At 47.7% G+C, this 24,454-nt stretch overlaps 1 protein-coding gene across 2 annotated transcripts in view; it reads left to right on the forward strand.

Annotated features, from left to right (window-relative positions):
• Positions 1-24,454, forward strand: part of LOC146005651 (alanine aminotransferase 2-like) — a 149,221-nt gene that overhangs the window by 119,700 nt on the left and 5,067 nt on the right. For both annotated transcript variants that reach the window (XM_083145042.1, XM_083145043.1), the window contains 2 exons: positions 3,618-3,773; positions 17,500-17,609. In XM_083145042.1, coding sequence (XP_083001168.1) covers positions 3,618-3,773; positions 17,500-17,609 — 266 coding nt within the window. The remainder of the gene's footprint in view (positions 1-3,617; positions 3,774-17,499; positions 17,610-24,454) is intronic.

Here is a 24,454-nt window from a genome sequence, read left to right on the forward strand (position 1 = left end):
ACTAATTTTTAAGAAATAAGGGGGAGTTAATCCGTGTTCGTTGAATTTATAAATCCACGGATAATCCCACCTTATTGGTTGTGAAATTGATAAGAATTAAAAAAAAATTTGGACACACATAAACGAACAAACATGTAATGTGTTTGGCCAAATGGCACTTTATAAAGAATAGAAAGTGTGCATATAGATTTAAAAAATAGGCCTTGAATTCTATGTAGTTGTTTTTAGTTAATACGCTGTCAAATAAACTCTGTAATTTTCAACAGTCTCTGAGTGATACAATATTTCAAATAAACATCAACCTGTCTGAAGTTGTGTCTGTTGTATTACTCATGAATCTTCCTTCTAGTTTTATTGTTACCATTTATTTCGTAACATTTTATGTAGAGTAATACAGTTCTTATGCAGGGTCTTTTATAATACTCTGCTGACCTCTGCTGGTTATTCAACCCAATTGCAGTTATGTTCAACACAAATGCAGTTATATACTGTTTTACATATGACCGTTGCTACCCTCAAATAGGGTTTGTGGTTATGTGATTTTGTTATTGGTCTGCTGTACAGCAGTATCCGGCCAGGTGGTTTTATCTCGTTTATCTTTGACACATTTCCGGAAATTCAGCTAAAGGTTTCAATGCTGCTTTAAGATCTTGACATATACTGGATTATTTAACAGTTGCCGTATTTAATTTCTTACGGAAGACAGCATATTAGTGGGCATGTTCTCTCACAGCATGCCAGACCAGAGTGCTATGGTTAGCACATAGATCCTGTGTATTCCTCTTGCTGTGTGTTAATGGTCTGCTGACCTTTTTAAACAGTATATTATCTGCACAAATTTTTATTATTTAATGCAGCCTGCTTATTGGCCTTCCAATAGGGATGATGGCTCTATATAATCCCTACATTCAGGGTAAGAGACCGCTATCAGGGTACCATTGCCCGGTGAGCAATTTCTTATGACTCCACCTATATTTTACAGTGCATAATTGGGTGGTGTTGTCACTTGCATACTCTCTCACAGTATGCAGTTAATACTCCCAGATGTTGGCTGTTATCACAGTGTATAATTGAGTTATATTATCAATTGCGTATTCTCTCACAATGTGCAATTAATACTCATTGATGCTGGTTGTTATCTACCCTTTTGGGTTCAGCATTTAATTCTGATCCCTTTTATTTGTACAGTATATCCGGGTAGAGAAAAGTTACTATCTCACATTAATAGTGATTTGCTGACCTCTTGTGGTTGGTAAGCAAAATTACACCTCTTGGTGTTTTAACCAGTAACTATAACAGCCTTGATCCCAATTATTATTAAATTGCATAGGTTTTGGAGTTTTTCAGTAAGGGATTACCTCTTCCCTTAAAGGGGAGAGAAGGCAAGCCCTTCACTAGGCAACCTGGTCCCCAGAGTTTAGGCGCATGAACTATGACAATAATTTTGATTACTATCACATTTGTTTACAATAACATTGCTAACATATATAGACAAGGGCCTATTGTCATTATGTTGACACGTGTTTCACAACATGCTTTCTCAAGACCTTTGTGTCTTGAGAAAGCATGTTGTGAAACACGTGTCGACATAATGACAATAGGCCCTTGTCTATCTATGTTAGCAATGTTATTGTAAACAAATGTGATAGTAATCAAAATAATTGTCATAGTTCATGCGCCTAAACTCTGGGGACCAGGTTGCCTAGTGAAGGGCTTGCCTTATCTCCCCTTTAAGGGAAGAGGTAATCCCTTACTGAAAAACTCCAAAACCTATGCAATTTAATAATAATTGGGATCAAGGCTGTTATAGTTACTGGTTAAAACACCAAGAGGTGTAATTTTGCTTACCAACCACAAGAGGTCAGCAAATCACTATTAATGTGAGATAGTAACTTTTCTCTACCCGGATATACAAATAAAAGGGATCAGAATTAAATGCTGAACCCAAAAGGGTAGATAACAACCAGCATCAATGAGTATTAATTGCACATTGTGAGAGAATACGCAATTGATAATATAACTCAATTATACACTGTGATAACAGCCAACATCTGGGAGTATTAACTGCATACTGTGAGAGAGTATGCAAGTGACAACACCACCCAATTATGCACTGTAAAATATAGGTGGAGTCATAAGAAATTGCTCACCGGGCAATGGTACCCTGATAGCGGTCTCTTACCCTGAATGTAGGGATTATATAGAGCCATCATCCCTATTGGAAGGCCAATAAGCAGGCTGCATTAAATAATAAAAATTTGTGCAGATAATATACTGTTTAAAAAGGTCAGCAGACCATTAACACACAGCAAGAGGAATACACAGGATCTATGTGCTAACCATAGCACTCTGGTCTGGCATGCTGTGAGAGAACATGCCCACTAATATGCTGTCTTCCGTAAGAAATTAAATACGGCAACTGTTAAATAATCCAGTATATGTCAAGATCTTAAAGCAGCATTGAAACCTTTAGCTGAATTTCCGGAAATGTGTCAAAGATAAACGAGATAAAACCACCTGGCCGGATACTGCTGTACAGCAGACCAATAATAAAATCACATAACCACAAACCCTATTTGAGGGTAGCAACGGTCATATGTAAAACAGTATATAACTGCATTTGTGTTGAACATAACTGCAATTGGGTTGACTAACCAGCAGAGGTCAGCAGAGTATTATAAAAGACCCTGCATAAGAACTGTATTACTCTACATAAAATGTTACGAAATAAATGGTAACAATAAAACTAGAAGGAAGATTCATGAGTAATACAACAGACACAACTTCAGACAGGTTGATGTTTATTTGAAAAATTGTATCACTCAGAGACTGTTGAAAATTACAGAGTTTATTTGACAGCGTATTAACTAAAAACAACTACATAGAATTTAAGGCCTATTTTTTAAATCTATATGCACACTTTCTATTCTTTAAAAAGTGCCATTTGGCCAAACACATTACATGTTTGTTCGTCCATGTGTGTCCAAATTTTTTTTAATTCTTATCAATTTCACAACCAATAAGGTGGGATTATCCGTGGATTTATAAATTCAACGAACACGGATTAACTCCCCCTTATTTCTTAAAAATGAGTTTAATAAAGTACCAAATCTTTTAAAAATAAAATTATCTTTCTAGGTGTGCATCCATAGTGCAAATTCTTTTTTTTTCTTCTTCGATTGTACTGTACCCATTTTTGCCCGGATAGCACCCCCGCCACAAACAATACTTATGAAAAGGCGGTCCTCATAGACCCGAAAAAATCACAAGGGTCTGAATTATTAGTGTGCGGATTATTACCTCCCCCTCCCCCGAACCCCATTTTTGCAGTTAATTTTATATTGGACTGATTGAATTAGTGGGGATCCTGCAAAAGTCCACTGTGCACATACATGACTTTAGCTTTATGCCAAAATCACACCTTTTTGGGTAGACCATTATGGATAATGCTGTTTATGATGTACAGTATTTTTACAAAATGTAGGGGCCACAATTGTGATGGGATGTGCAAAGTTCCAATTATCAGTACTTTGCGCAGGCCCAGTCTTTATGAGCCTCTAAGTCTCCCAGGGGAAGCGTACTGTATCCCAGGCTAACGTCTCCGTGTTACTCCCCAGGAGAAGCGGACCTTGCTGAATAACCTGGCAGCGAAGGCTCAGCTGACAGAGGAGATACTGAATCGGGCCCCTGGATTCCGCTGTAACCCCATCCACGGAGCGCTGTACGCCTTTCCCAGGATCCATATTCCAGAGACTGCCGTCAGATTGGCCAAGGTAACGTGTTACAATAAAGCTGGGGGAAGGGGTAATAATTGCAGGGACCAGCTATCTGCAGCTATCAGCACGTATGAAGAGGGGGAATGTGCTGGGTAATGGGGTCCCTGGCGATCTGAACCACCACGCTGACATATCTCTACTATAACTTCTGATGGTGATCAGATCCTCAGCAGATGAACAGAGCAGATAATCTATTCTAGATAATCATCTCCCATCCAAGCCAGATTATAGGAGGCCAACGTTTCACAAACTCTGCCATTACTGGAGGCTCAGGAGGTTTATATAGTATCAGTAAGGCAACATCATTTATGGTAGGAACGGACGTCACCACAATGTTCCCCATCATTTGGAGAAAGACCTCTCCTTCTGGATATCTGTCTGTTAATGTCATTTGGATCGAGGATCAGTTGCTAGAAAAAAACATGAAGTATTGGAACTATTCTACGATGTCAATGTACAAGCACTGCCATGGGGAGGACAGCCACTCCCATCGGTGTAACAGCCACTCCCATCGGTGTAACAGCCACTCCCATTGGTGTAACAGCCACTACCAATGGTGTAACAGCCACTCCCATTGGTTTAACAGCCACTCCTAACTTTGGACATGCACTGCCATGGGGAAGACAACCAATCCCAGTGGTGGACACGTGCTGCCAGGGGGAGGATAGCCACTCCCATAAGTATAAAGGCCAATCCCAAAGGTGTAACAGCCACTTCTAACAGTGGGCATGCACTGCCATGAGGAGTATGGCCACTCCCAATGATGTAACAGCCACTCCCAGTGATGGACATGCCCTGCCTTGTCGAGGCCAGCCACTCCCAATGATGTAATGTGAATACATATTTCTTTTGATGTAGCCTTCATGCAATGTAAGATGCAGCTTTGGACCTTGGTGCTATTACCACATCAAAGTTCCCTTGCACATTGACAAAATGACAAAGTATCTGTGTCATGTCATCACTACAATCCCCAGGGGCCTCTATAATAGGCCTACAGTTCTTCCCCAAGCACATTGGGCACTAGGGTGTTTATTTAACTTAATGAAAATCGATGCTGGGTTCAGGGCCTTAAACACAGTTACTAATATTTAAAAATGAATATATTTTTTTTATCTGTTTGTAACAGTGGATGTTTTTGTTCCCTGAAACCCAACATGGATATTCATCAGTCTGGAATTGATGGAAATTTACCTATAATAAACTCAGGCAAATCATGGACTTTACAAGTCCTTTCAGAAACTTGTAAATGTCCATCAATATCATGTATGGGTCCAGCAGCTGATGGTTCTCTGAGAACCTATGTCAGTGGTGCCCACTCATCGTGCCACCTATAGATGATTACAGGGGCGGATTGGCAACAAAATCCAGCCCGGGAAGAATCCGCAAGCAGCCCACAGGGGGGAGGGAAGGTAACGGTATTAAACAGGGGGGGGGGGGGGGGGGTGTGTGTAACGGTAATGAGCGGGGGGGAAGGTAACGGTGAGCCAGCTTTGCAAACGCTAATGAGTCAGGACCTGGCTCCCAACTTGGGGGAGGGGAATCATTTAACAACCTTCGCCCGGTGCCACGCTGCTTGCGGCCACACATGCTGAAATCGCCCAGTCCCCGGTGACGTCACCCGAAAGCAGCCGTAGTAACACCCAAAAGCAACCAACGGCCATATTGACTGTGGGCAATGGGCAGCCTGGAGTTGGTGGCTGTGGCCATGGGCACTAACCGCTGTGGTAGCGCGGTCCGAGGCCCATGGCCCAGCTAGGGGAAAGCGGCACCCCAGATAGGGAAAAAGTGGACAAATCAGTACCGGCCCACTGGGAAATTACCCGGTATCCCGGCAGACCAATCCGCCCCTGGATGATTTTCATCCACTTATTCTTGTTTGCCCAGTCTTCAAGTTCCAGCAGTTATGCAACTCTGGTATCTTGAGACCATGCATCCTGTATGCAGTAACTTGAATTCTCTAAATTGGTGTCTGGGCAGCCTACTGTGACTATCCCACCGCTGCCACCAATATCTGTGACTGCATGACCTCGCTCTGCCAGGCAATCACAAACTAATTGTCCACTGCCTTGGAATAGGGGCTGGTCACCCATCCCAGAGCAATCTGAGCAAGTCCACTCCAAAACCTCCTGGAATGTCCAACCACTGCCATCAACCACTTGCCACTGATTCGCCTCATTATACAGTGGGTGTGCAAACTGCTGCCACCACCAAAGAGACACCCAAATCCTCCCTAGCACATTGCAACAATCCAGCAATCCCCTGCATTATACAGTGTATATATATATATTATTATTAACTTGCAGAAGATTTAGTCACACACATTTGTAAATACACAATAAGCCACTTGTCATGTACGGATGCCTCTGCTAAGGGTGGTCCTACCACTGACCAATAGGAGGATGACACTGTGTCGTTGCTCTATGGTCCCTCTTGTCTACTCTCAGCACTGATGATGGATCCCTGAATTTTAATGGGTATTCCTGGGAGGTAACAATTAGGTGGAAAAGCTGAAGTTGACACGTTGCTAAAAGCATCTGCTTCCCATAATGCACAGCTGCTCGCCCAGGAGGCCATACAAGATACTGATACAACTTATGGAGCTTCTATGGTGCACAGAGATGACAAGGCATTGTCTCAAGATAGTGCAATAGGGGGTTTCAGGGTGTGAAAGTCCACCACGAGTGACCACAACATTAGCATAAGACACAAGTGCAAGGAATGCAGCAGTGTCTATGTATAACTCACAATCCAACCCTCGATGTAAAAACACTGAAGTTCGGCTTGTGAATCAGACATAGCCACGGAGAGCTCCGGTCACGGTGAATTACTCGTGTGAACCAATACTTTGATTGAGCAACTTGCATTCTTTAATTTAAAATACGTGGGTGAGGTCAGTAGCTGAAGGGAGTGCTGGTCCTTGTAGTTCCACTTTGGAGGATTTAGGTTGCATCCTACTGTATTAAGTAAGCTCTATATTTAAATATGTAGTTACAGTACTTACATGGTGGGCATGCCTCTGTCCCTATAGTTACGCACAAGATGGCGGGCATGCCTCTGTCCCTATAGTTACGCACAAAATGGTGGGCATGCCTCTGTCCCTATAGTTACGCACAAGATGGTGGGCATGCCTCTGTCCATATAGTTACACACAAGATGGTGGGCATGCCTCTGTCACTATAGTTACACACAAGATGGTGGGCATGCCTCTGTCCCTATAGTTACGCACAAGATGGCGGGCATGCCTCTGTCACTATAGTTACACACAAGATGATGGGCATGCCTCTGTCACTATAGTTACACATAAGATGGTGGGCATGCCTCTGTCCCTATAGTTACACACAAGATGGTGGGCATGCCTCTGTCACTATAGTTACACACAAGATGGTGGGCATGCCTCTGTCCCTATAGTTACACACAAGATGGTGGGCATGCCTCTGTCCCTATAGTTACACACAAGATTGTGGGCATGCCTCTGTCCCTATAGTCACGCACAAGATGGCGGGCATGCCTCTGTCCCTATAGTTACACACAAGATGGCGGGCATGCCCCTGTCCCTATAGTTACACACAAGATGGTGGGCATGCCTCTGTCCCTATAGTTACGCACAAGATGGCGGGCATGCCTCTGTCCCTATAGTTACACACAAGATGGCGGGCATGCCTCTGCCCCTATAGTTACACACAAGATGGCGGGCATGCCTCTGTCCCTATAGTCACGCACAAGATGGCGGGCATGCCTCTGTCCCTATAGTTACACACAAGATGGCGGGCATGCCTCTGTCCCTATAGTTACACACAAGATGGTGGGCATGCCTCTGTCCCTATAGTCACGCACAAGATGGTGGGCATGCCTCTGTCCCTATAGTTACACACAAGATGGTGGGCATGCCTCTGTCACTATAGTTACGCATAAGATGGTGGGCATGCCTCTGTCCCTATAGTTACACACAAGATGGTGGGCATGCCTCTGTCCCTATAGTTACCCACAAGATGGTGGGCATGCCTCTGTCCCTATAGTTACGCACAAGATGGTGGGCATGCCTCTGTCCCTATAGTTACGCACAAGATGGTGGGCATGCCTCTGTCCCTATAGTTACACACAAGATGGTGGGCATGCCTCTGTCCCTATAGTTACACACAAGATGGTGGGCATGCCTCTGTCCCTATAGTTACACACAAGATTGTGGGCATGCCTCTGTCCCTATAGTTACACACAAGATGGCGGGCATGCCTCTGTCCCTATAGTCACACACAAGATGGTGGGCATGCCTCTGTCACTATAGTTACACACAAGATGGTGGGCATGCCTCTGTCCCTATAGTTACACACACGATGGTGGGCATGCCTCTGTCCCTATAGTTACACACACGATGGCGGGCATGCCTCTGTCCCTATAGTTACGCACACGATGGCGGGCATGCCTCTGTTCCTAAAGTCACGCACAAGATGGTGGGCATGCTTCTGTCCCTATAGTTACGCACAAGATGGTGGGCATGCCTCTGTCCCTATAGTCACGCACAAGATGGTGGGCATGCCTCTGTCCCTATAGTCACGCACAAGATGGTGGGCATGCCTCTGTCCCTATAGTTACACACACGATGGTGGGCATGCCTCTGTCCCTATAGTTACACACACGATGGCGGGCATGCCTCTGTCCCTATAGTCACACACACGATGGCGGGCATGCCTCTGTTCCTATAGTCACGCACAAGATGGTGGGCATGCCTCTGTTCCTATAGTCACGCACAAGATGGTGGGCATGCCTCTGTCCCTATAGTCACTCACAAGATGGTGGGCATGCCTCTGTCCCTATAGTTACGCACAAGATGGTGGGCATGCCTCTGTCCCTATAGTTACACACAAGATGGTGGGCATGCCTCTGTCCCTATAGTCACGCACAAGATGGTGGGCATGCCTCTGTCCCTATAGTTACACACACGTTGGTGGGCATGCCTCTGTCCCTATAGTTACACACACGATGGTGGGCATGCCTCTGTCCCTATAGTAACGCACACGATGGCGGGCATGCCTCTGTTCCTATAGTCACGCACAAGATGGTGGGCATGCCTCTGTCACTATAGTTACACACAAGATGGTGGGCATGCCTCTGTCCCTATAGTTACACACAAGATGGTGGGCATGCCTCTGTCCCTATAGTCACGCACAAGATGGTGGGCATGCCTCTGTCCCTATAGTTACGCACAAGATGGTGGGCATGCCTCTGTCACTATAGTTACACACAAGATGGTGGGCATGCCTCTGTCCCTATAGTCACTCACAAGATGGTGGGCATGCCTCTGTCACTATAGTTACACACAAGATGGTGGGCATGCCTCTGTAACTATAGTTACACACAAGATGGTGGGCATGCCTCTGTAACTATAGTTACACACAAGATGGTGGGCATGCCTCTGTCACTATAGTTACGCACAAGATGGTGGGCATGCCTCTGTACCTATAGTTACGCACAAGATGGTGGGCATGCCTCTGTCACTATAGTTACACACAAGATGGCGGGCATGCCTCTGTCCCTATAGTTACGCACAAGATGGCGGGCATGCCTCTGTCCCTATAGTTACACACAAGATGGTGGGCATGCCTCTGTCCCTATTGTCACGCACAAGATGGTGGGCATGCCTCTGTCCCTATAGTTATACACAAGATGGTGGGCATGCCTCTGTCACTATAGTTACACACAAGATGGTGGGCATGCCTCTGTCCCTATAGTTACACACACGATGGTGGGCATGCCTCTGTCCCTATAGTTACACACACGATGGTGGGCAAGCCTCTGTCACTATAGTTATGCACATGATGGTGGGCCTCTGTCACTATAGTTACTCACAAGATGGCGGGCATGCCTCTGTCACTATAGTTACGCACAAGATGATGGGCATGCCTCTGTCACTATAGTTACACACAAGATGGAGGACATATCTCTGTCACTATAGTTACACATAAGATGGTGGACATATCTCTGCCACTATAGTTACACACAAGATGGTGGGCATGCCTCTGTCACTATAGTTACACACAAGATGGTGGGCATATCTCTGTCACTATAGTTACACACAAGATGGTGGGCATGCCTCTGTCCCTATAGTTACACACAAGATGGTGGGCATGCCTCTGTCCCTATAGTTACACACAAGATGGTGGGCATGCCTCTGTCACTATAGTTACACACAAGATGGTGGGCATGCCTCTGTTCCTATAGTTACACAAAAGATGGTGGGCATGCCTCTGTCCCTATAGTTACACACAAGATGGTGGGCATGCCTCTGTCACTATAGTTACGCACAAGATGCTGGGCATGCCTCTGTCCCTATAGTTACGCACAAGATGGTGGGCATGCCTCTGTCCCTATAGTTACGCACAAGATGGTGGGCATGCCTCTGTCCCTATAGTTACGCACAAGATGGTGGGCATGCCTTTGTCCCTATAGTTACGCACAAGATGGTGGGCATGCCTCTGTCCCTATAGTCACGCACAAGATGGTGGGCATGCCTCTGTCTCTATAGTTACGCACAATATGGTGGGCATGCCTCTGTCCCTATAGTTACGCACAATATGGTGGGCATGTCTCTGTCACTATAGTTACGCACAAGATGGGGGGCATGCCTCTGTCTCTATAGTTACACACAAGATGGTGGGCATGCCTCTGTCCCTATAGTTACACACAACATGGTGGGCATGCCTCTGTCCCTATAGTTACACACAAGATGGTGGGCATATCTCTGTCACTATAATTACACACAAGATGGTGGGCATGCCTCTGTCCCTATAGTTACACCCACGATGGTGGGCATGCCTCTGTCACTATAGTTATGCACACGATGGTGGGCATGCCTCTGTCACTATAGTTATACACACGATGGTGGGCCTCTGTCACTATAGTTACGCACAAGATGGCGGGCATGCCTCTGTCACTATAGTTACGCACAAGATGGCGGGCATGCCTCTGTCACTATAGTTACGCACAAGATGGAGGACATATCTCTGTCACTATAGTTACACAAAAGATGGCGGGCATGCCTCTGTCACTATAGTTACGCACAAGATGGCGGGCATGCCTCTGTCACTATAGTTACGCACAAGATGGAGGACATATCTCTGTCACTATAGTTACACAAAAGATGGTGGGTATGCCTCTGTCCCTATAGTCACGCACAAGATGGCGGGCATGCCTCTGTCACTATAGTTACGCACAAGATGGCGGGCATGCCTCTGTCACTATAGTTACGCACAAGATGGAAGACATATCTCTGTCACTATAAGGCGTCTATACATTTATTTGGCTTGAACCTTAACATTCACTTTAAGCTAGCTTAACTAAAGAATAAACTCACGCTGACACAATAAAGACACGGACACCAAAGCAATTAGATTTAAAGGTCATAGGATATTTATTAAGTGGTATGACCCTTCTTCGTAAAGGGCTGGCAATAAGGCGTCACGGCTGCCCAGCTCTAGTCACATCAAAAATGGCGGCGACTTAAACGCCCCAACTGACTGATATTAACATGGGGACGACTGAGACGGCCCCATCCGACTAAGGCACAACCTAACGCTGGGAAGTCTCACCACCCCTTCTCTGGCTGGTGTGGACACTCCGCTGACGAAGTGCCCACAGCGCCCCCCCGCAAAGGCAGGACACCCCGCCGTCTTTCCCGGGGGTAGTGCCTCCCAGCGCCCTCTCATGCCACAAGTGACCGCTGGACCGTGACGCCCTACCGCCCCAGTTCTGCTAATGGTAAATGTACCAATGAATTGACTATAAAATTGAAATGCCAAAGGCAAGGGAGGGTGGGTGGGGCTGAAGAAACTTTTGCAAGAGGAAGTATTTCCTGTAAGGACCTGCCTATATACCCCTCTCCTAAGCTCACGCCCCTAAGCTCTCCCATAGTCTGACCACAAAACTGAAACTAACTTTAGCCCACTAGCAGTCATTAACTCTTTCCTGCCAACCCAAAAAATGTAAGCCTCTTAAGTACGCTCTGGCTTAGGCAGCCCTCGCTTTATCTAAGGCGTCTATACATTTATTTGGCTTGAACCTTAACATTCACTTTAAGCTAGCTTAACTAAAGAATAAACTCACGCTGACACAATAAAGACACGGACACCAAAGCAATTAGATTTAAAGGTCATAGGATATTTATTAAGTGGTATGACCCTTCTTCGTAAAGGGCTGGCAATAAGGCGTCACGGCTGCCCAGCTCTAGTCACATCAAAAATGGCGGCGACTTAAACGCCCCAACTGACTGATATTAACATGGGGACGACTGAGACGGCCCCATCCGACTAAGGCACAACCTAACGCTGGGAAGTCTCACCACCCCTTCTCTGGCTGGTGTGGACACTCCGCTGACGAAGTGCCCACAGCGCCCCCCCGCAAAGGCAGGACACCCCGCCGTCTTTCCCGGGGGTAGTGCCTCCCAGCGCCCTCTCATGCCACAAGTGACCGCTGGACCGTGACGCCCTACCGCCACCGCCAGGCTCTTAAGAGATTAACTAGATGAGCTCTAAGAGCCGCCGCATGCCACCCACGAAGCCCTACCTAAGTGTCCGCTATCCTAAACTAAATCTGAACTATACCTCAACAAAACCCCCTAACCTAATTGAAGGGGAGGCTGAAAGAAAAAGTTCCTGAAAGAAAATGTTCCTAACCGTTAGAAATTAAACATTGCATTGATTAGTACGGCAAGGTAAGTTAGTACAATGGACCCAAGTGAAGTCGAAAACTTGATAAAAACCTCTCGTGTGTCCCGGAAGGGGGAGGTGGGCCGAATTGAAATTAATAAGGACCCACGGAGGTAAAAAATGCAAGAAAGTCCTTCACACCCCTGATTCCGGAACACTAGCTGTTCCAAAACCAGCGAGTAAACAGCGTTTTTGGGTCAGCGCCACAGGCGCACTACATCCAAATCTTATCTACCTTATATAAATCCTAATTGCAGCGGACTTCCATCGTCCCCATTGCCTGAACGGAAGAGTCAGGAAGCCTGCTGGCCGCTGCGCAGGTAGCTGCCCGCACAGGCAATTTCAGCACTAAATATTGCAGCCGCCGCAAGGCCTGCGGCGGCGACGCCAAAAGTGGATCAGCACCAAAAAACCCAGGATAATATCCAGGGCCTTTTCGAAAAGCTGGTACTGTCTGAATACCTAGGGGAGGAATTCCGCTTCCCGCCGGCCGATGCGTGAGGGAAGCCTGTACGGAAACCAGTTTATCTCTTGACATCACGTGGTGGGGGGCGTCAGGACTGCATCCAACCCGGCTGACGGCAGGGATCCAGAAGACTCCACTGGATCCAGGGGAACACCTCGGAGAAAACAAAAGAAAAATGTTAACCCTGACCATCCGCTAAAGTAACGAACAAGGCCCGCACAAACCGGGGTTGCGCGCGGTTAATGGGGGGGGGGTGTTGCCACGGTAATGTATGCGTGGCGCAGCTGGCCAACAACACCATACACTTACAACAAGGGGAGGAACCCACTGGCCCTGAGGCCCAAGCAAGAACCATATCGAAAATGCAAGCAACGGCCCCGCTACCTGGCCTGCTAAGCTAATGCACTCTCCATCTGAGCTACTTCCAGGACAGCGGTATAGGACGGCCGAAAGGGCTGTCCCCAATATATTGGATGTTGCCAAGGCCTGGTGGGGCCTAAACATGGATGGTCATTGAAGTTTGGAAAACATGGATGGTTTATGGCCGATGTCAACTAGTGTTGACACCGATGTGTAAGAGCCAGATGGCTTCCCCCCCATCGATGTCAAGCATAAAATAATAGTTTTTGTACCTCCCTTTGCCTTGGCTGCTGAGCGAAGCTCCGTCCCAGCACCCGAGAAGCCCCGCTCTGTATTCTGTCCACGTAGGCAATGGACGACCATCGATATGTAACCCATCGACTGTCATCCCTTGCATGGTTATGCACCATCGGTGGTCGGTTGACAGTCGCCCATGGTGGCAAGGGCAACGGTGGCCAACCCTGCCCTTTTTATAGCGTGGTACACAGATGGGAATTGAATGACCAGGTGGGATGGGGACAATCGTAGTGGGGAGTGGGTAAGCGCGGGAAATGGGACGGGCGAAAGAGGTGTCCTGGCCACAGTATGCTGCTGGGAGGGGTAAGGCTGCTAGGTGGACACGCTGGGGTGGGACCAGTACCCTTGCCCGTATCCCTGGGCCAGGGAAGGCCCGAGGATGTGTCAAATATGGCGGGCACTGAGACTGGGTGGACGCCGGCCGGAACAATCCAGGGGTATCCCGCCCGAGACCGCTGGGAACTGGTGTGGAGCGGGGGCAGGCACCACGGTTGCCCGGCAGGGGGCCAGGGTGCGGGGTCACAAAGTCCGGCCCCCCTGAACTCCGTGGGCGGTGGTGGCAACAGTCACTTGCGCCCATAACCCTGCCGTGCAGGGGGAGGGCAGGTGACGTAAGTGGTCCCCTTGTGGGAAGAACGGGTAGGGGTACCCGATCCCAGGCCCGGGAGGGGCCTGTACAGCAGGAAGTCCCACATGGGGGGGAGGGGGTGCTGGGTGGCTGGCCTGGAAACCAGTTCCAGTCCCAGTAGAGGGTGGAATAAGGACCCTTATTTGATGGGCGGGGTGATAGGGGTGAGGGCGGGGCCTGTTGCGGGGGGCCCGCGGGTGACCATGCACCCAGCGCTGGGGGGCGCCATCTTGCATGGCGGCCCTGGACCCAGCGCCCTCCTGCCCTGGAACAGGGTGGGAGAAGGGCAGACTGCGGGGGGTATGGGGTTACGGGGGGGGGGGGGGGGGAGAGCTCGTCCCGGGTACGCCGGATCGGGCTTAACGCGTGGGCGGAAGTGCCGCCCGATGCGTCATGGCCCGCGCTGCCCGCTGTACAGGAGCGCCGGACCCACGCGGCAGCCGCATGCCAGCCGGGGAACCTGTGGGGGAACCTGTAAGGACGGCGACGGGCGGTAAGGTAGAGAGCCCGGGGGAGAAAAGGGAGGGGGAGCCGGCGCCGACGCAGAGGTGGGCGGGCCGGATAATGGCGCGTACCCTGGTGGTACCGTGCAGGGAGAGAAACCTGCAATGGGGGAGTGGGACAGGGTACTGTGGGTCCCGGGGCGGGTGGAGGTAGGGATTTGGGGGGGGGGGGAGGGGGGGGAGGATAATGCTGTGAGGGGTGGGGGGGCCCTGGAAGGAGGTGCACTGTCTAACTAGAGGGGAAGGTTGTCATAAAGCCAACAGTGGGGAGGGGGAGACAGGACATGTTGGCTAACTGTACCAACTGGCCAAGGGGATAGCATATAAAATGCACAGGCAGGCACTTAGCTTTGAGGAGAAGCTGCTGGGCTGTGTCTGCATGCTGCTGGGCTGAGACTGCAGGCTGCTGGGCTGTGTCTGCATGCTGCTGGGCTGAGACTGCATGCTGCTGGGCTGAGACTGCAGGCTGCTGGGCTGTGTCTGCATGCTGCTGGGCTGTGACTGCATGCTGCTGGGCTGTGACTGCATGTTGCTGGCTGAAGAAACTTTTGCAAGAGGAAGTATTTCCTGTAAGGACCTGCCTATATACCCCTCTCCTAAGCTCACGCCCCTAAGCTCTCCCATAGTCTGACCACAAAACTGAAACTAACTTTAGCCCACTAGCAGTCATTAACTCTTTCCTGCCAACCCAAAAAATGTAAGCCTCTTAAGTACGCTCTGGCTTAGGCAGCCCTCGCTTTATCTAGTTACACAAAAGATGGTGGGCATATCTCTGTCACTGTAGTTACACCCAAGATGGTGGACATATCTCTGTCCCTATAGTTACACACAAGATGGTGGGCATGCCTCTGTCCCTATAGTTACACACAAGATGGAGGACATATCTCTGTCACTGTAGTTACACCCAAGATGGTGGACATATCTCTGTCACTATAGTTACACACACGATGGTGGGCATGCCTCTGTCCCTATAGTTACACACAAGATGGAGGACATATCTCTGTCGCTATAGTTATACCCAAGATGGTGGACATATCTCTGCCACTATAGTTACACACAAGATGGTGGACATATCTCTGCCACTATAGTTACACACAAGATGGTGGACATATCTCTGTCACTATAGTTATACCCAAGATGGTGGGCATATCTCTGCCACTATAGCATACCCTCCAACATGACCCATCCCATTAGGTACAAAATGCTCTGTTCCTGGACTTCCCTGCCAGTGACAGTTACAGATGTGAGCCTACAGCACAGTCCAATATTCAAAGAGGGGGGGTCACCTCAACTCTCAGTGATGTTTGGGATGGCAGCTGGTGTGGCTCCCCTTTTTGAATATTGGACTGTGCTGCAGGCTCTCATCTGTAACTGCCATTGGCAGGGAAGTCCAGGAACAGAGCATTTTGTACCTAATGGAATGGGTCATGTTGGAGGGTATGCTATAGTTACACACAAGATGGTGGACATTTCTCTGTCACTATAGTTACACACAAGATGGTGGACATTTCTCTGTCACTATAGTTACACACAAGATGGTGGACATATCTCTGCCACTATAATTACACACAAGATGGTGCACATATCTCTCTCACTGTAGTTACACACAAGATGGTGCACATGCCTCTGTCACTATGTTTACACACAAAATGGTGGACAATCCTACCTTCTGTCCTGTATCCCCATAGGACCTTCTTCCCTGCAGCCCCATTACCCAGCAACGCGTCGCCCCTTGCACCTTCTGCCATGCACCACCAGTACCCAATGGTTCCCCACGGATTGTCACAGCTCAGACTGTTATTGGCCAGTCAGAGATTCCTCCTCCCCACCCTGCTCAGTGTGCTGATAGGGAGAGGGGTCACTCAAAGTTCTCTGCAGCTCATTACTAAACCCTATGGGCTCCTACAGATCCCCATCCAGAGTGATTAGAGATGGCAGTTGATTTCCCGACAGTCGGGATCCCAGGCGGTGGTCACAATGCTGAAATCCTGACTGTTCAATTGGCCAACAGTCGGGATCCTGACTTACAGGGGATATTTTCCCTTGTGGGGTCCACGACCCCCATAGAGGGAGAATAGAACCTGGGGCGAGCCACCAAGCCCGCAGTACGGGGAGCGCAACAAGACGGTAAGGGTCTTTTTTTTTTTCTCTACCCCCCCCTTTTAAGATCCCAGGTCCCGGGATTTCAATGTCGGTACATCGAGTTCAAACCCAATCACTAGTATCTCTCAATAACTACAGGGGCTGCTGGGTTCCCCATGTAATATGTACCTTAGTCAGGGAGGGCAAATGGGGTGATCCTTGCTAACAGTTGGGGTTACCTCATCCCTATAGGGTACAACACACCCCTATGTCCCTGTGGCTACATGTAAGACATTGCCATTGTAACTTACAGAGGGGGTATCTAATTGTACCAGTGGGGGGTCTATCCTATTATCCCCCCAAAAAAGCTGTCACGAACTGCTGATTATTGGGGTACGCAAACACAAACACCCCCCCCCCCCCCAAAAAAAAAAATATATATATTGTCAAACATACTGTATTAAGGAAACTGAATAATTATTTTTCACTGATATTTTAATACCGGTAGAAGAATACACTGTATGTGTATATGTATCTCTCTCTCTCTCTCTCTCTCTCTCTCTCTCTCTCTCTTTCTCTCTCTCTCTCTCTCTCTCTCTATATATATATATATATATATATATATATATATATACAGTATAATTACATGCAGACACTTCCGCCATGTCACGTGTCCCATCTTCATTAGGAACGAGGCCTAGAACCGGACATGTTCTTCTGCCATCTCCTGTTGGAGGACACTGGTATCGTACTGAGCGCTGGCACCAGTTTTGGACAAGTAGGAACCTACCACGTCAGGTAAGTGCGGACCTGCTACTTGTGTATATAGATACAGACACATACAGTACAGATACAGTATATCATATGAGAGCACGGCTTACGGGGGGATTGTGTGTACAGGGAGGGCAGAGGTCACGTATGACGGCATAGGGCAGAGCGGTACAGTACAGTTTATGATATGGGAGCACGGCTTACCGTTGAATAGTGTATATACCATTACTGTAATAGCACAGGGAGGGCAGAGGTCAGGTATAACGGCATAGGGCAGAGCGGTACAGTATATCATATGGGAGCATGGCTTACAGGGGAATAGTGTATACACCATTACTGTAATAGTACAGGGGGGCAGAGGTCAGGTATAACAGCATAGGGCAGAGCAGTACAGTACAGTATATCATATGGGAGCACGGCTTACAGGGGAATAGTGTATATACCATTACTGTAATAGTACAGGGAGGGCAGAGGTCAGGTATAACAGCATAGGGCAGAGCAGTACAGTACAGTATATCATATGGGAGCACGGCTTACAGGGGAATAGTGTATATACCATTACTGTAATAGCACAGGGAGGCAGAGGTTACATATAATGGCATAGGGCAGAGCTGTACAGTACAGTTTATGATATGGGAGCACGGCTTACCGGGGCAGATGTGTATACACCATTACTGTAATAGTACAGGGAGGGCAGAGGTCAGGTAAAACAGCATAGGGCAGAGCGGTACAGTACAGTATATCATATGGGACCACGGCTTACAGGGGAATAGTGTATATACCATTACTGTAATAGTACAGGGAGGGCAGAGGTCACGTATAACGGCATAGGGCAGAGCGGTACAGTACAGTATATGATATGGGAGCACGGCTTACAGGGGAATAGTGTATACACCATTACTGTAATAGTACAGGGAGGGCAGAGGTCAGGTATAACAGCATAGGGCAGAGCGGTACAGTACAGTATATCATATGGGACCACGGTTACAGGGGAATAGTGTATATACCATTACTGTAATAGTACAGGGAGGGCAGAGGTCAGGTATAACGGCATAGGGCAGAGCGGTACAGTACAGTATATCATATGGGAGCACAGCTTACAGGGGAATAGTGTATATACCATTACTGTAATAGTACAGGGGGGCAGAGGTCAGGTATAACAGCATAGGGCAGAGCAGTACAGTACAGTATATCATATGGGACCATGGCTTACAGGGGAATAGTGTATATACCATTACTGTAATAGCACAGGGGGGCAGAGGTCAGGTATAACAGCATAGGGCAGAGCGGTACAGTACAGTATATCATATGGGAGCACGGCTTACAGGGGAATAGTGTATACACCATTACTGTAATAGTACAGGGGGGCAGAGGTCAGGTATAACAGCATAGGGCAGAGCGGTACAGTACAGTATATCATATGGGACCACGGCTTACAGGGGAATAGTGTATATACCATTACTGTAATAGCACAGGGAGGGCAGAGGTCAGGTATAACGGCAAAGGGCAGAGTGGTACAGTACAGTATATCATATGGGAGCACGGCTTACAGGGGTATAGTGTATATACCATTACTGTAATAGTACAGGGAGGGCAGAGGTCAGGTATAACGGCAAAGGGCAGAGTGGTACAGTACAGTATATCATATGGGAGCACAGCTTACAGGGGAATAGTGTATATACCATTACTGTAATAGTACAGGGAGGGCAGAGGTCAGGTATAACGGCATAGGGCAGAGCGGTACAGTACAGTATATCATATGGGACCACGGCTTACAGGGGAATAGTGTATATACCATTACTGTAATAGTACAGGGAGGGCAGAGGTCATGTATAACAGCATAGGGCAGAGCGGTACAGTATATCATATGGGAGCACGGCTTACAGGGGAATAGTGTATATACCATTACTGTAATAGTACAGGGAGGGCAGAGGTCAGGTATAACGGCATAGGGCAGAGCGGTACAGTACAGTATATCATATGGGACCATGGCTTACAGGGGAATAGTGTATATACCATTACTGTAATAGCACAGGGGGGCAGAGGTCAGGTATAACAGCATAGGGCAGAGCGGTACAGTACAGTACATCATATGGGACCACGGCTTACAGGGGAATAGTGTATATACCATTACTGTAATAGTACAGGGGGGCAGAGGTCAGGTATAACAGCATAGGGCAGAGCGGTACAGTACAGTATATCATATGGGACCACGGCTTACAGGGGAATAGTGTATATACCATTACTGTAATAGCACAGGGGGGCAGAGGTTACATATAATGGCATAGGGCAGAGCTGTACAGTACAGTATATCATATGGGAGCACGGCTTACAGGGGAATAGTGTATATACCATTACTGTAATAGCACAGGGGGCAGAGGTCAGGTATAACGGCATAGGGCAGAGCGGTACAGTATAGTATATCATATGGGAGCATGGCTTACAGGGGAATAGTGTATACACCATTACTGTAATAGCACAGGGAGGGCAGAGGTCAGGTATAACAGCATAGGGCAGAGCGGTACAGTACAGTATATCATATGGGAGCATGGCTTACAGGTGAACAGTGTATATACCATTACTGTAATAGCACAGGGGGGCAGAGGTCAGGTATAACAGCATAGGGCAGAGCGGTACAGTATATCATATGGGAGCATGGCTTACAGGGGAATAGTGTATACACTATTACTGTAATAGTACAGGGAGGGCAGAGGTCAGGTATAACAGCATAGGGCAGAGCGGTACAGTACAGTATATCATATGGGACCACGGCTTACAGGGGAATAGTGTATATACCATTACTGTAATAGCACAGGGGGGCAGAGGTCAGGTATAACAGCATAGGGCAGAGCTGTACAGTACAGTATATCATATGGGACCATGGCTTACAGGGGAATAGTGTATACACCATTACTGTAATAGCACAGGGAGGGCAGAGGTCAGGTATAACAGCATAGGGTAGAGCGGTACAGTACAGTATATCATATGGGAGCACAGCTTACAGGGGAATAGTGTATATACCATTACTGTAATAGCACAGGGGGGCAGAGGTCACGTATAACAGCATAGGACAGAGCGGTACAGTACAGTGTATCATATGGGAGCACAGCTTACAGGGGAATAGTGTATACACCATTACTGTAATAGCACAGGGGGGCAGAGGTCAGGTATAACAGCATAGGGCAGAGCGGTACAGTACAGTATATCATATGGGAGCATGGCTTACAGGGGAATAGTGTATACACCATTACTGTAATAGCACAGGGGGGCAGAGGTCAGGTATAACGGCATAGGGCAGAGCGGTACAGTACAGTATATCATATGGGAGCACGGCTTACAGGGAAATTGTGTATATACCATTACTGTAATAGCACAGGGGGGCAGAGGTCAGGTATAACAGCATAGGGCAGAGCGGTACAGTACAGTATATCATATGGGAGCATGGCTTACAGGGGAATAGTGTATACACCATTACTGTAATAGCACAGGAGGGCAGAGGTCAGGTATAACGGCATATGGCAGAGCGGTACAGTACAGTATATCATATGGGAGCATGGCTTACAGGGGAATAGTGTATACACCATTACTGTAATAGCACAGGAGGGCAGAGGTCAGGTATAACGGCATAGGGGAGAGCGGTACAGTACAGTATATCATATGGGAGCACGGCTTACAGGGGAATAGTGTATATACCATTACTGTAATAGTACAGGGAGGGCAGAGGTCCGGTATAACAGCATAGGGCAGAGCGGTACAGTATAGTATATCATATGGGACCATGGCTTACAGGGGAATAGTGTATATACCATTACTGTAATAGTACAGGGAGGGCAGAGGTCAGGTATAACGGCATAGGGCAGAGCGGTACAGTACAGTATATCATATGGGAGCACGGCTTACAGGTGAATAGTGTATACACCATTACTGTAATAGCACAGGGGGGCAGAGGTCAGGTATAACGGCATAGGGCAGAGCGGTACAGTTCATCATATGGGAGCACGGCTTACAGGGGAATAGTGTATATACCATTACTGTAATAGTACAGGGAGGGCAGAGGTCAGGTATAACGGCATAGGGCAGAGCGGTACAGTACAGTATATCATATGGGAGCACGGCTTACAGGGGAATAGTGTATGTACCATTACTGTAATAGTACAGGGAGGGCAGAGGTCAGGTATAACGGCATAGGGCAGAGCGGTACAGTACAGTATATCATATGGGACCACGGCTTACAGGGGAATAGTGTATACACCATTACTGTAATAGCACAGGGGGGCAGAGGTCACGTATAACAGCATAGGGCAGAGCGGTACAGTACAGTGTATCATATGGGAGCACAGCTTACAGGGGAATAGTGTATACACTATTACTGTAATAGTACAGGGAGGGCAGAGGTCAGGTATAACAGCATAGGGCAGAGCGGTACAGTACAGTATATCATATGGGACCATGGCTTACAGGGGAATAGTGTATATACCATTACTGTAATAGCACAGGGAGGGCAGAGGTCAGGTATAACAGCATAGGGCAGAGCGGTACAGTACAGTATATCATATGGGACCACGGCTTACAGGGGAATAGTGTATACACCATTACTGTAATAGCACAGGGGGGCAGAGGTCACGTATAACAGCATAGGGCAGAGCGGTACAGTACAGTGTATCATATGGGAGCACAGCTTACAGGGGAATAGTGTATATACCATTACTGTAATAGTACAGGGAGGGCAGAGGTCAGGTATAACAGCATAGGGCAGAGCAGTACAGTACAGTATATCATATGGGAGCACGGCTTACAGGGGAATAGTGTATACACTATTACTGTAATAGCACAGGGAGGGCAGAGTTCAGGTATAACAGCATAGGGCAGAGCAGTACAGTACAGTATATCATATGGGACCACGGCTTACAGGGGAATAGTGTATACACCATTACTGTAATAGTACAGGGAGGGCAGAGGTCAGGTATAACGGCATAGGGCAGAGCGGTACAGTATATCATATGGGACCATGGCTTACCGGGGAATAGTGTATATACCATTACTGTAATAGCACAGGGGGCAGAGGTCAGGTATAACTGCATAGGGCAGAGCAGTACAGTACAGTATATCATATGGGACCACGGCTTACAGGGGAATAGTGTATATACCATTACTGTAATAGTACAGGGAGGGCAGAGGTCAGGTATAACGGCATAGGGCAGAGCGGTACAGTATATCATATGGGACCATGGCTTACAGGGGAATAGTGTATATACCATTACTGTAATAGCACAGGGGGGCAGAGGTCAGGTATAACGGCATAGGGCAGAGCGGTACAGTATATCATATGGGACCATGGCTTACAGGGGAATAGTGTATATACCATTACTGTAATAGCACAGGGAGGGTATAGGTCCGGTATAACAGCATAGGGCAGAGCAGTACAGTACAGTATATCATATGGGACCACGGCTTACAGGGGAATAGTGTATACACCATTACTGTAATAGCACAGGGAGGGCAGAGTTCAGGTATAACAGCATAGGGCAGAGCAGTACAGTACAGTATATCATATGGGACCACGGCTTACAGGGGAATAGTGTATATACCATTACTGTAATAGTACAGGGAGGGCAGAGGTCAGGTATAACGGCATAGGGCAGAGCGGTACAGTATATCATATGGGACCATGGCTTACAGGGGAATAGTGTATATACCATTACTGTAATAGCACAGGGGGGCAGAGGTCAGGTATAACGGCATAGGGCAGAGCGGTACAGTACAGTATATCATATGGGAGCACGGCTTACAGGGGAATAGTGTATATACCATTACTGTAATAGTACAGGGAGGGCAGAGGTCAGGTATAACAGCATAGGGCACAGCGGTACAGTACAGTACATCATATGGGAGCACGGCTTACAGGGGAATAGTGTATATACCATTACTGTAATAGTACAGGGAGGGCAGAGGTCCGGTATAACGGCATAGGGCAGAGCGGTACAGTACAGTATATCATATGGGACCACGGCTTACAGGGGAATAGTGTATATACCATTACTGTAATAGTACAGGGAGGGCAGAGGTCCGGTATAACGGCATAGGGCAGAGCGGTACAGTACAGTACATCATATGGGAGCACGGCTTACAGGGGAATAGTGTATATACCATTACTGTAATAGCACAGGGGGGCAGAGGTCACGTATAACGACATAGGGCAGAGCGGTACAGTATATCATATGGGACCATGGCTTACAGGGGAATAGTGTATATACCATTACTGTAATAGCACAGGGGGGCAGAGGTCAGGTATAACGGCATAGGGCAGAGCTGTACAGTACAGTATATCATATGGGACCACGGCTTACAGGGGAATAGTGTATATACCAATACTGTAATAGCACAGAGAGGGCAGAGGTCAGGTATAACGGCATAGGGCAGAGCTGTACAGTACAGTATATCATATGGGACCACGGCTTACAGGAGAATAGTGTATACACCATTACTGTAATAGTACAGGGAGGGCAGAGGTCCGGTATAACAGCATAGGGCAGAGCGGTACAGTACAGTATATCATATGGGAGCACGGCTTACAGGGGAATAGTGTATATACCAATACTGTAATAGCACAGAGAGGGCAGAGGTCAGGTATAACGGCATAGGGCAGAGCTGTACAGTACAGTATATCATATGGGACCACGGCTTACAGGGGAGTAGTGTATATACCAATACTGTAATAGCACAGAGAGGGCAGAGGTCACGTATAACGGCATAGGGCAGAGCGGTACAGTACAGTATATCATATGGGAGCATGGCTTACAGGGGAATAGTGTATATACCATTACTGTAATAGTACAGGGGGGCAGAGGTCACGTATAACAGCATAGGGCAGA

The sequence above is a fragment of the Crinia signifera genome, chromosome 5, assembly GCF_055691185.1.
Source record: "Crinia signifera chromosome 5, ASM5569118v1, whole genome shotgun sequence".
Classification (NCBI taxonomy): Eukaryota; Metazoa; Chordata; class Amphibia; order Anura; family Myobatrachidae; genus Crinia; species Crinia signifera.